At 36.1% G+C, this 12648-nt stretch overlaps 2 protein-coding genes across 2 annotated transcripts in view; one reads left to right on the top strand and one right to left on the bottom strand.

The window, feature by feature from the left end:
• Positions 1-1966: 1966 nt before the first annotated feature.
• LOC141297507 (serine/threonine-protein kinase pim-1-like) lies at positions 1967-4926 on the top strand. Its single transcript, XM_073827931.1, has 7 exons — positions 1967-2321; positions 3223-3317; positions 3398-3448; positions 3856-4234; positions 4320-4496; positions 4588-4676; positions 4780-4926. The coding sequence occupies exons 1-7, from the start codon at positions 1967-1969 to the stop codon at positions 4924-4926; spliced, it is 1293 nt and encodes a 430-aa protein (XP_073684032.1).
• A 1557-nt stretch (positions 4927-6483) lies between these two features.
• Positions 6484-12648, bottom strand: part of kif5bb (kinesin family member 5B, b) — a 29092-nt gene continuing 22927 nt past the window's right edge. Inside the window, exons 23-26 of the mRNA XM_073827773.1 lie at positions 12301-12405; positions 11998-12214; positions 10036-10168; positions 6484-9909 (exon numbers count right to left, since the gene is read on the bottom strand). Coding sequence (XP_073683874.1) covers positions 10041-10168; positions 11998-12214; positions 12301-12405 — 450 coding nt within the window. The 3' untranslated portion in view covers positions 6484-9909; positions 10036-10040. The remainder of the gene's footprint in view (positions 9910-10035; positions 10169-11997; positions 12215-12300; positions 12406-12648) is intronic.

Below are 12648 nucleotides of genomic sequence, written 5' to 3'. Positions count from 1 at the left end.
TGCGGTTGTGCAATAAAACGTAAAATGATACCACTTTCCTCAAGTGCTCGAACATGAGTCAAAAGCAAATCACTTTCATCTGCACCAATGCGAAATTTCATCACACTGACAGAAGTGTTCCACAGTTTATCTGCCGAAAATTCTTTTCTGAAACATTTATGGAATCTGAATATTGTTTTAAAAAATAAAATAAAATAAAATTTCATTAAAATGGTACATTTTTGTCATCATTTTTGAAAATTTAAGGAGTTATGTTTTCAGGTGATTTCTAAGTATTGTTAGCCTAGTGAGTTTCTCACAACAAAGTGTTTTACATAATTGATTTAAATATTGATTTTTAAATATACACATATAAACTAATTTATATCTATTATAACTATGATAAAGTATTGTCTTCTATAAAACAGTTAGAAACAAATTTGGATGATGATACTATGAAATCACTATATATATATATATATATCTTAAGACACATTTATTTTTACACCTATTAAGATAAATGTATTATAAAAAAAAATATATATAAATATATAAATATATAAATGTATATAAATATAAATGTATATAAATATAAATATATATATATATATATATATAAATAAATAAATAAATAAATAAATATATATATATATAAATATATAAAAATATATATATATAAATATATAAATATAAATAAATATATAAATATATATAAATATATATATATATATATATATATATATATATATAAATAAATATAAATATATATAATAAATATATTATAATATATTACATTTATATAATAAATATATATATATATATATATATATATATATATAAATATATATAATATTTGCTGAATTAAGCAAATTCTGTTAAACATTATTCATAAAAAATGAGTTGGTGATAAACTCAAAGGCAAGTGACTTTGTTTAAGGTTTGGTGAAACTGCATTTGGAGAGCAAACAGCAATGTGCATGTGGATTTGAATGTACAACAGAGTTGACTGTAGGCTACAGCAGTGATTTCACATAGTAAAACACATCATTTCACATGCTAGAGAAGAAATACACAACAATAAACCTTAAATCTCCCACAGTAAAACCACAAACTGAGAACATATTACATGTAAACAGATGCCCTCTACTGGAAAAACTAATAACATGCTTAATACGGCTACAAAACGTTTATTTAGCCTACCTCTATCCCAAAGTTATCTTACCTGTTTCCTCAACACGGATGTAAGGCAATGGGTGAGACTTATGGTTTATTAACCGCTATAGGAAATTAACGAGAAGAATAACAACGAGCGGTTAATGGTAAATTGTTTGCACTACAAACCAGTGTGGTCATAATTAAGAAAACACAGTATAATAATATTATAAAACACACTCATTTGCAATATCAAGCAGCAAAACGAGGTGTTTTGTACAGCTATGCCTCCCTTCTAGGCCTAACCAGCTGGACCCGGATGAGACCGAAAACCACACACATGTTTACAAATGGCCACACCCACTCTTACAGATAGAAAAAGATGGAAAGTCATTATAAAGGATATATATATATATATATATATATATATATATATATATATATATATATATATATATACATCATTTAAATTGCAAACCAGACAAAATACTAACATGAATTGCTGTAAATAATATTTTATTAACTGTTTTTAATTATTTAATCGAAAAAAAAAAAAAAAAAAAGACCAAAACCTGTTAAAACATTGGGATAAACCAAGTTATTAATTACACATATTTAATTATTTAAATAATCGGAGATATTTTGGTCTTGTAATATTTTATTTCCTATTATGTTTTATATATAAAATGAACGGGAATCATTAAGAACGAAATGAGACGCTGCACGCCTGTGACGCCATAGAGCGCATTCGAATAGAATCCGCGGGGTATATAAACAGCGTGGCAACCTTCATTCTTTGTGGGTTTGTTGTAGTGGTTAGTAATTATTCAAAGCGATGGGACAGCGAGTGACAAAAGTGACTCCGATTACGCATGGCGAGGTGTACGATCAACACTCAAGTACACCCCCAAAACCCAGGGCCAACAGGGCGGTTGAACATCCTCATCCTCGCGATGAGACCCCTGTTGGTGCTGGAGGAGGAGGAGGAGAGGAGAGGAAGGAGGCATGGAAAGATGAGGAGAAAAGAAAGAGAAAGAAGTGGTGGCAGAGGCTTCGCTCTTTCTTCAGAGCTGCTAAAAAACAGCAAAAGAGCAGCTCAGGTCAGGGAGAGGTGGAGGAGCAGCAGCAGCAGCAGCAGCCAGATGAGGGTGAAAAGCGGAAGGTGGCTTGGGCTGGAAAAAGTAGCGATGGTAAATGACACATCCATCTCATGAGATGAGAACATGTTATTTTTCACTAAACCATGTAAAACTATCAGTACCCTCATGCACAATATCAAAAACACACATACAAAGTTTATGAATACCTTGTAGAATCTGCAAAACGTTTAATTGTTTTAGCAAAATAAGAGAGATCATAACAATTCATGTTATTTTAAAAAGATGTTCACATATAGTCCACAAGAAAAAAAATTATAAAAATGACCCTGTTCAAAAGTTACCTTAAACACCTTGATTGGTAATACTGTGTTGTTACCTGAATGACCCACAGATGTGTTTTTATTTATTTAGTGATAGCTGTTCATGAGTCCCTTGTTTGTCCTGAACAGTTTTTGTGCAGAAAAAATACTTTAGGTCCCACAAATTCCGTTTTTTTTTTTTTTTTTTTTAGCATTTTTGTGTATTTGAACAATGACTGCATGATTTTGAGATCCTTCTATGCAAAAACTTCAAACACTCACTGATGCTCCAGAAGAAAAAAACAATGCGTTAAGAGCCAGAATTTGAAGATCGGGGTAAATTTAACGTATTTTGTCTTCTGGAAAACATGTAAGTAGCTTCTATAGTTTTTGAACAGCAGTACCTAATAATAATAATAAAAAAGATATTACGGCAAAAGAAGTAAAATGTACACATTCTCATTCAGTTCAAAAGTTTTCACCCGTGGTTTTCTTCAGAAGCATCAGTGAACGTTTGAACCTAGTAGCAATATGAGTAATAGTTGCATATGAGTCCCTTTGTTGTCTTTAGTGTGAAAAGACGGATCCATGAATGAAAATAAACCATGTATGAAAATTGGATTAAATACAGCCTCTCACATCATAAGGCATTGATCTCATGTGAAATTGTGTTGAAACTTTATTTTTAATAGACTACATCTTCAGCCGTTATTCCGTGGGCGATCAGCTGGGCAAAGGAGGATTTGGTGTGGTGCATGAAGGGACACGACTGGCGGATGGTCTTAAAGTAGGTGAATATTACTTACACATTACCAAGCTAGCAAATGTTTTCTCCTCTAAATCTAAATTCTATATTTTGTTCATCAGGTGGCTGTGAAATACGTCACAAAGACCGAGAACATGGAATGTATATTCATTGTAAGTAAACTGCACTATAAAAACACTATAAAATGTCTCATATTAATACAGTTGAAGTCTACTTTGCAGAATATGCAAAATGTTTATTATTTCACCCAAATAAGAGGGAGCATACAAGTGCATGTTATTTTTTATTTAATACTGACCTGAATAAGATATTTCACATAAAAGATGTCTACATACAGATAGATATATATATGTATGTATTTGAACGATTTCCAGCAATGACTGTATGATTATAAGATTCATGGACTCTTATGCAACTATTACAGAAGTTTCAAAAGTTTTCACCCCCTCGCTCTTAATGCGTCATGTTTCCTTCTGGAGCATCAATGAGCATCTGAACCTTCTGTAATAGTTGCATGTAAGTCTATCAGCAACCATCATAAAAAATTCAATTCCTCTAGCCCGATCACCCAGCCCCCCTCCCCAAAGAGATCGCCCTCACCATCCTGGCCAATAAAGGTCACCGCGTGCGACAAATCATCCAGCTGCTGGACTGGACCGACCACCCTGACCACTTCGCCTTGGTCCTGGAATGTCCCTCTCCCTGTGAGAATCTGGTAGAGTTTGTCAGGAGTCACGGTGGAAGCCTCAATGAAGACACAGCGAGGCAGATCATGTGGCAGGTGGCTTATGCCGCCAACATGTGCTGCCTTCGCGGAGTGCTCCACCGTGACGTCAAACTGGACAACCTACTGATCAACAGGGAGACGTATGAAGTCAAGCTTATTGACTTCGGAAGTGGGGACATTCTCAGGAGGTCACCATACAGGTCCTACTTTGGTATGTGTGATATAACTCATCTCTTCCTAAAAGATACAGAACAATCATATTGCATTACTGCAAACTTACACATTTTGTCCTCCAGGCACAGCGTTGTACGCTCCTCCAGAGTTCTACACCAGGGGGAAGTACTGCGGCAGGCCAGCCACGGTCTGGTCGCTAGGGATTGTAATGTTTGCACTTCTGTGTGGACACTTCCCTGGTGACTTTGACCTGTTCCTGCTGCAGTACAAGACGTGGTGCAAACCCGGCCTGTCAAAAGGTGAGATCTTCATCACAAAAAAATGTATAATTTAGAATCATCATCATCAAAACATCTTAGAATAACACGATCAAAAAAAAAATTTCCACAGAGTGCAATCACCTCCTCAGGGCTCTCCTCACTGAGGAGCCGAGTCAGCGACTTGGCCTGGGGCAAATTCTGTCCCACAACTGGTTTAAGGTAGTGAACCTGAGATCAGCTAAAATTAATTATTAGTTTCATGTGTAGAAATTGCAAAGTCGAACCCGTTTTGTTTCTGTTTTGTTTCAGGTCTTCATGTGAGACCACTCCAGTTGGCATCTCTCACGCAGCTTTGCGTCTTGCGGGCTGCAGTGGGAGACGCTTCCATCCCTCCTCTCGCCTTTGCGTCTTGCGGGGCGAGCAAGCCATGTGTAGCGTCTTGCGCCTTGGCTTGTGGAAGCAGTGTTAGCGTCTGGCGGTACTGCTTCCGGGAGGGATTTGTACATATTGTATATATATGTACATACTTCTTTTGGTTGCCCCTTTTTGTTTGTCCCATCATGGCCACTGCATTCCTGAGGTTCTGGTCACAGCTGTCCAAAAGCCTGAGGTCTCTGTCTTCACCTCCACAATGACAGAGCTCCCATTCTCTGCCACCATGCAAGCCAAAGACACCAAAGAGGTTCCTGGCTGCTCCAAACATGTCATGGGCACCCCAATGGTGTCTCTGTAGAGGCACCTGTAAAGGCCCAAGCCAGAGCCAGCACCAAAGGCCATCTCAGCCACCCTGGGCTCCAATGTACCAGTCATCCTCATATAGGCCCAGAGGTTTCTATCATGGCCACCTGGTTCGAGATACTCCAGTTGAAAAGCTCCCATCTCAGCCACTCTGGTCTCCAAGCTCCTCATCTATAATGGCCTCCTGGTCCCAGAAGTGCCAGTTAGTGCCACGTCTACATAACAGAAGTTCCTGTTACAGCTGCCTGTAATGGGCACCATGGTCTCTGAGTTTGCAGTGTTAGCTCGGTCACAGAGCTTCCTGCCTCAGAGATTCCTGCTACAGAATGCAAAAGAAATGCATTCTTAATCTGTACAAATGATTAAAAATGAGTTTCTGAATGTTCAGTTGATACAAATATTTTTTTTTATCCAAGAAACAGGGATCATACACATTAAAAGTACACTTCGAAGTGTTGTCAAAAAAGAAAATCATATATAAATTTGACTAACTTTTCTTAATGATGTACACATCATGCAGATCCCAGTGTCATACAGGTAAGTGTTCTAGAAAAAAAGTTGTATAATTCTACATCAGAGAACTGTTCACATTATTTATGATTTATTTTTTTCCAAATACATTAAAAATATTTTTTCACAATATTACTGTTTTCACTGTATTTTTAATCAAATAAATGCAGCTTTGGTGAGATAAAGAGACTTAAAAAACATTTAATGATTAAAAATAATACACCGTTGAAGTCAAAAGTTTACATAAACCTAGCAGAATCTGCACAATGTTAATTATTTTCCAAAATAAGAGGGATCACACAAAAGCCATGTTAGTTTTTATTTAGTACTGACCTGAATAAGATTTAAAAAAAAAAATGCATTAAGAGCCAGGGGTGAAAACTTTTGAACAGAATGTAGACGTGTAGGGGCTCACATATTTTTTCATGTAGTACTGCCCTTTAGAAGCTGCAGAAGACACATGTTCCCCAGAAGACAAACTAAATTACATTTACCCTAATCTTCAAATTCAAAAAGTTTTCACCCCTGGCTCTTAATGCATTGTTTTTCCTTCTAGAGCATCAGTGAGCATTTGAACCTTCTGTAATAGGCGCATAGTCTGAGTCAACTGAGTCCCTCAGTTGTCCTCAGTGTAAAAAAAGATATTTCTCAAAATCATACAGTCATTGTTGTAAAGGGTTTAAATACACAAAAGGATGTTTCTGAAGAAAGAGGGACTCATATAGCATAAGGTAATTCCTGGACGATACATCCATGCAGCAATAATAAATTAAGACATCTTAGCATGCAGCTCTCAAAATGAAAACCAAACATACTCAGGTGTGTTTTACCCTATACTTTATTTGCGTTTCATGTCAAGGGGTGAAAACTTGCCTACAGTAAGCAACTGGAGGAAATATACACAGCAATTCAATCAACACGCTCTGAAGAACCAACTGTACACATATCTGATCACCGTTACATCTTTCCATTAGCGCCATTTCAACAGAGTGTTTTCCCCAGTTAACTGTTAAAAATGCAGATTCAAGGCAAAATAAAATACAAAAAAACAATTGACAGTCTTCAAAACACATGACCTCCTGCAGAAGCTCCTCAATAACAACGATAAAATTCAGTGAGGAATTCAATGTTTGAGATGCAATTTTTCAGTTTTCAACAAGTGCGTTTTTCAATTGAGATGGTAACATTTTAAAGTGCTTTTAAAAGATTAAATTCGGACAACCATTAGACAAGTAAGCATTAAACAATAAAATGGTAGGACTGTTGAGTGCGGTTTTCATTTCCTCTCCGTCGCTTTTCTTCAGTACTGCGAAACTTGCATTACACCAGATTCATATTGCACACAAAAGGTCATAAAACACCATTTTCAATATTCCCCCTGCTACTACAGTACTACAGTCATTTACACAGGACACCTAGTAGGATCTGGATTCAATAACAAAGGACAATGGAATCTACATATAATTGTCATAAGAAAAAACGACTTAAAAAAAGATGACCAAAAGACCATGAACAGCAAAATCCCTAGTCTATAACAAAACAGAAATAAATAAAACAATATTATCTAGTTGCAAGTGCAACAAAATGAAAACATGACTTAAAATGATTAAATAAACCCCGCCCACCATTAAATAGGCCCCACCCATGAACACTAAAGTCAATGAAAGGCAGTAACGTTGCGCTGAATGAAAAGCATTGGAACCGAACTGTGGAGAGCCAATCAGCAGGTCTAAATAAGCAAACACAAAACTAAAACGACAATCGCGTTTTGGTTGTGCGAGCCAGAACTAAATGATGTGTTTGCAATGCTCAAACCACTAGAGATTCGATTGCCATTTCCAAAATGCAGAACTTCAAAATATGGACCCTAAAGTGGACTAAACCGTACCAACTAAAATCAAATAAAATGTAAAGACTGAATGAGTGGAGTGAGGGTACATTGTGACTTCAATGGCTGGTTGACCATTGCACAAACCTCACTCCAACAAAACAACAAAATTACACTAAATGTAAAACAAACTACAAAACTGTATTGCTTTAACAGGGCATCTATGAAGGGAAGGAGGGCGGGATGTGACAATTTCCACATTTCCACATTCAAGAATCCCCAAAACGACACAAAAATGAACATTTTGTTATCATTTACTCACTTTCATGCCATCCCAAACCTTAATCAATTTTGTTTTCCTGTAAAAAACGTAAAATGCAAACAAGTACACTCTTAAAAATAAAGGTGCTTCAAAAGGTTCTTCACAGCGATGCCATAGAAGAACCTTTTTTTCCCACAAAGAACCATTTAGTCCAAGAACCATCTCTGTCTTACCTTTTTATAATCTAAAGAACCTTCTTTCGCCACAAAGAACCTTTTGTGAAACATAAAGGTTCATAAGATGTTAAAAGTTCTTTATGGAACCATTTAGACAAAAAAAGGTTCTATGGCATCGTGAAGCACCTTTATTTTTAAGAGTGTAGTTGACAAGGAGTTCCAAAAACAGCACATTTGAGATTGTAGAGGCATGGAGTGCAAGATCTGAATTGTATAATGACTTAAATTTCCAGGTTGACTTCAGAAGACTTAGAAAAAAACATCTCAAAGGTATTTTTTGACATTTGGAGCTAGAAATTTGCCATGCCTAGTGGACAAACAGCTCCAAAAACAGCACTTTTGAGATTTTAAAGCCATGGAGTGCAAGATCTGAAGTAAATAAAGACTTACATTTCCAGTTTGACTTCAGAAGACTTAGAAAAAAAACATCTCAATGGTATTTTTTGACATTAGGAGCTAGAAATTCACCATGCCTAGTGGACAAAGACCTCCAAAAACAGAACTTTTGAGATTTTAGAGGCATGGAGTGCAAGATCTGAATTGTATAATGACTTAAATTTCCAGGTTGACTTCAGAAGATCTAGAAAAAAAACATCTCAAAGGTATTTTTTGACATTTGGAGCTAGAAATTCACCATGCCTAGTGGACAAACAGCTCCAAAAACAGCACTTTTGAGATTTTAAAGCCATGGAGTGCAAGATCTGAAGTAAATAAAGACTTACATTTCCAGTTTGTCTTCAGAAGACTTAGAATAAAACATCTCAATGGTATTTTTTGACATTTTGGAGCTAGAAATTTCCCATGCCTATTTATTTTAATGTCAAAAAGCAGTGTTTGGAACAACATGCGGGTGAATAAATGATAAGATAAGTGTTCATCGTTGGGTAAATAATCTCTAATATTAAAAGCTAGGTAACAGCAATCCTGCCTGGGAATATTGTAGGTAAAACTAAGAGGAAGAATCCACACACATGATTATTAATGATTTGTAGTGATTGAGCTACGGAGCAGCACTGATACGCCAAACTCTACCTGCTTTAACAGTGAGAACTGAAGTTAAATATTGAATGAGCACGTGACATTAGTATTACTGTTTTTTTAACCTAGCTACAACTCATCTAAGACCTCAGGCTGTGACATACACACAGGTCTTTATGCTGTAACAATGATTACTCGTACAGTGCTTTGAATATATACCTACATGAAGCAGCCTTCTCTCGTTTCATTTAACTGCATTTCATTTGTCTACCCTTTCCTCATAATTTAAATCTTTTTTCTGAACATGTCCATCATTACAAAAACTAGTTCAATGGTTCATATATACAGTTCAATTGTAGTGTTTAACTTACTCATTTAGGTGAAATGTTCAATAGAAACTACTCAAAAGCAAGAGAGAACAAGCTAACTCTCTAAACAAACCCAAAATGAGAACGTACATAAATAAGGCTAAAATAATGCAGCTAGTATTTTTATTTTTTTTCCTTTTTTCCATTTTTCATTCATTTCTGCCTTTTTTTTTTCTTTTGTAGTTTTGTAATACATTCAACTTGGCACAGTGAGGGACGTGGAGAGCAGGATGTGAGCAGAAACCTACTGTGCAAGAGTGAAGAGAGATACACGCTAGTGTCCACTGGTGCAAAAAGCCTGTCTTTTTACGTTTTCTTATATTTTTAAAGGGAAGATATAAGAGTTAAGAATGGAGGAACAACTGTACAGCCCAGACGGGGATAGTATTTCATGTTTCATACACATATATACTTATATTCATTTTCATATGTATAGTATTGAACCCTCCCGTGCTGTGGAATGCCTGTTCAGCTTTTTGGGGTGATATCAGCTTCAGCTGGGGCTACTGGGGTTAAATTCAGCATTGAACAGCTGGAAAAAGTGAGAAAGAAAGAGACAGATGGTGAAAAAGGAGAAAAAGTGAATTAAATTATATCTGCAACCAATTTTACACCCATAATGTGATATAATTATGAGTATTTTGCAGCACGTGCTTACTTATTTTACTGCTTGACTCCTCCGCCACGGATGCCCACTGATTGGTTGTTCTGGAAAAGCCCCGCCCCTGAGCGGTTGACATTGGGGTGGGTGGGAGAGGCAACAGGAGGCTGTCCTGGTCTGATTGGCTTGGCTATGAAAGAAGGAAACATGATTAGTTAGTAAAGCCAAAAAACTATTTTTTTGTTTTTGGTAGTAGTATGGACGAGTCAACGCTAGTCTGTAGGTTTTGGGCAGTCTATTTGACAAATAATCACCTAGTTTATAATGGGGAAAGACTCATGGGGAATTTTTCTTCTTTCGACTATGATTCCATCCACTTGGAGGAGATCAAACATGTTTTTGGATTTTAAAACACAAATTGTCATTTGTCACGTTTATGTGCGAGTTCACAGTTTTTTTTTTCCAAGTGTGTGATGCCTAAAAGTTGTTTTTAAAACGTGACAAACTAAAAAGCTTGAAAACAAAGCAATTTAATGGGTTAAATTCAAAGAAATAATGAGATGAACCATTATTAATAATTTTAAATTCACTAACATCCCTAAAAATGTAGGCGAGCAACACCTTTTGGCACACTGTAAAAAATGCTGGGTTATTTTTTTTTTTTTATCCAAATGCGGGGATTCAGCCTGATCGGACATTTTATTGGGTTGATTTTAATATTTTTACTTTATAGTTGCTGGGTAGTTTTTCTGCACTCTAAAAAAAAAAATTTTTTTTTTTTTTTACCCAAATATTCGGTACATTTTATTGGTTTATTTGTAATATTTTTACCTAGGTGCTGGGTATTTTTTCTGCGCTCTAATAAAAATGCTGGGTTATTTTTTTAACCCAAATGCTGGGTTCAGCTTGCTGGGTCATTTTAAAAAAATTTTACCCAGGTGCTGGATAGGTTTTCTGCACTCTAAAAATGCTGGGTTGTTTATTTTTAACCCAAATGCTGGGTTTAACCTGCTGGGTAATTTTATTGGGTAATTTTTTATATTTTTTTACCTTAGGTGCTGGGTAATTGTTTTTGTAACCAAGCTGCTGGGTTGAGCCTGTCTCCCATGAAAAAATCCAGCTGTTGAGTTACAGTCAGAGTACAGGCTTTTTCCTCTACAGGATAGGGTGGTTCTTAGCTCTGTTGATTTGGTGCACTTCTTCAGTGAAATAAAGGTTTGTATACATTTTATTTAATTTATAAAATCGTTACTGTGCTGTAAATTACATTATTTTATGCAATGCAACATACAAGGACAAGATGTCATTCAGCTGCATGATGGAAATGCCTTATGCCTTGCATAACAAACTGATTTTGTTAAAATACTTAATTTGATGTTAAAATATGTTTTCTAATCTCAGTACTGTTTTTTTATGGCCAGGTTATAGAGAGGCGGCAGTCTGAGGTTCGTAGTTCTCCCGGCGAACACACATTAGAATTAGAATTATTTTGGTGACAAGTGATTACAGACAACTGTTGAATACACTTAAATTAAAATGCTACTTTTACATTTAAACTCTGAAAGCATGTAATATTGTAAACTATGCTGTATTCACACAAATAACTTCAATATGCCTTATATTTTTGTCCATGGGTGTTCTTGCTTAATAATAAATAAATAATCTTTTTGATTATTGCTATTGCCTCTATAATTCTGTGTTAATTTTAATTTCCAGCCCATTTTAAGCTATCAATATGATCATTTTTTTACAATAGTTGACTTCACTAAAACAACCCAGGCTGTTGGGTAAAAACATTCAACCCAAGCAGCTGGGTCAAAATAACCCAGCATGTGTTCTGTCCAATATTTACCCAGTGCTGGGTTGCCAAATAACCTAAGTTGGGTTGTTCTTAACAACAATCAAAAACTTTCACTGTTCCTCTGTTATAGTATGATCTTTTCAACCCTACCCAAGTTGAAATGTCAAAAGACATCCTAATCTAGTAACTGCACTGTTTTAAAGTATGTGTGAGCTAACCGATCTGTGCCGAGTGTCCTCTGCGGGCCATGTTCTTGGCTCTGACGGCCTCTTTGATGCGGTCCACCTCCTGTTGGTAGCGTTTGCGGTCACGGGCTGCGTTCTCTTTGGCCTCTTTGAGTGCAGACTCCAGAGCCTTCACACGCTCCGCTGTTGCCCGCAGGCGCTTCTCCAGCTTGGGCAGCTCACAGCGCAGGTCAGCGTTATCACGCACCAACTAGACAAAAAAAAAGAAAGACAGCAGTGAGCATGTGCGTTTTGAGAGTATATCCATGTTGTCTGAAATTTTGACTATGTGTTTACCTGCTTGTGCACTTTGGTGAGCTGCTCAAGGTTGTTCTCAAGGAATGAGATCTTCTGTTTTTGCGCCGCACTGCCGCCGGTGTCATCCGAGTCCATCTCAGCGCTCTGAAAAACATTAATGGCATGTCTGTGAGTAGTTGATAAAGTCATAACTGGAGTTTTACAACGTCTATTAGCTTTGATGGCAGGGACATAAACTAAAGGCTACTGGCTATAAAGAAAAAATAAGTAAAATAATTTAAAAAAAAAAAGTGTTAAATAATAATAATTAAAAAAAAGTAAAAAAAAAAAAAATAGTAATACAATTCTACAAAAAAGGTAAAATAATACAATTTAAGAACTGACATA

This window comes from Garra rufa, chromosome 22 (genome assembly GCF_049309525.1).
Source record: "Garra rufa chromosome 22, GarRuf1.0, whole genome shotgun sequence".
Classification (NCBI taxonomy): domain Eukaryota; kingdom Metazoa; phylum Chordata; class Actinopteri; order Cypriniformes; family Cyprinidae; genus Garra; species Garra rufa.
This window is presented reverse-complemented; position numbering and strand designations above follow the sequence as displayed.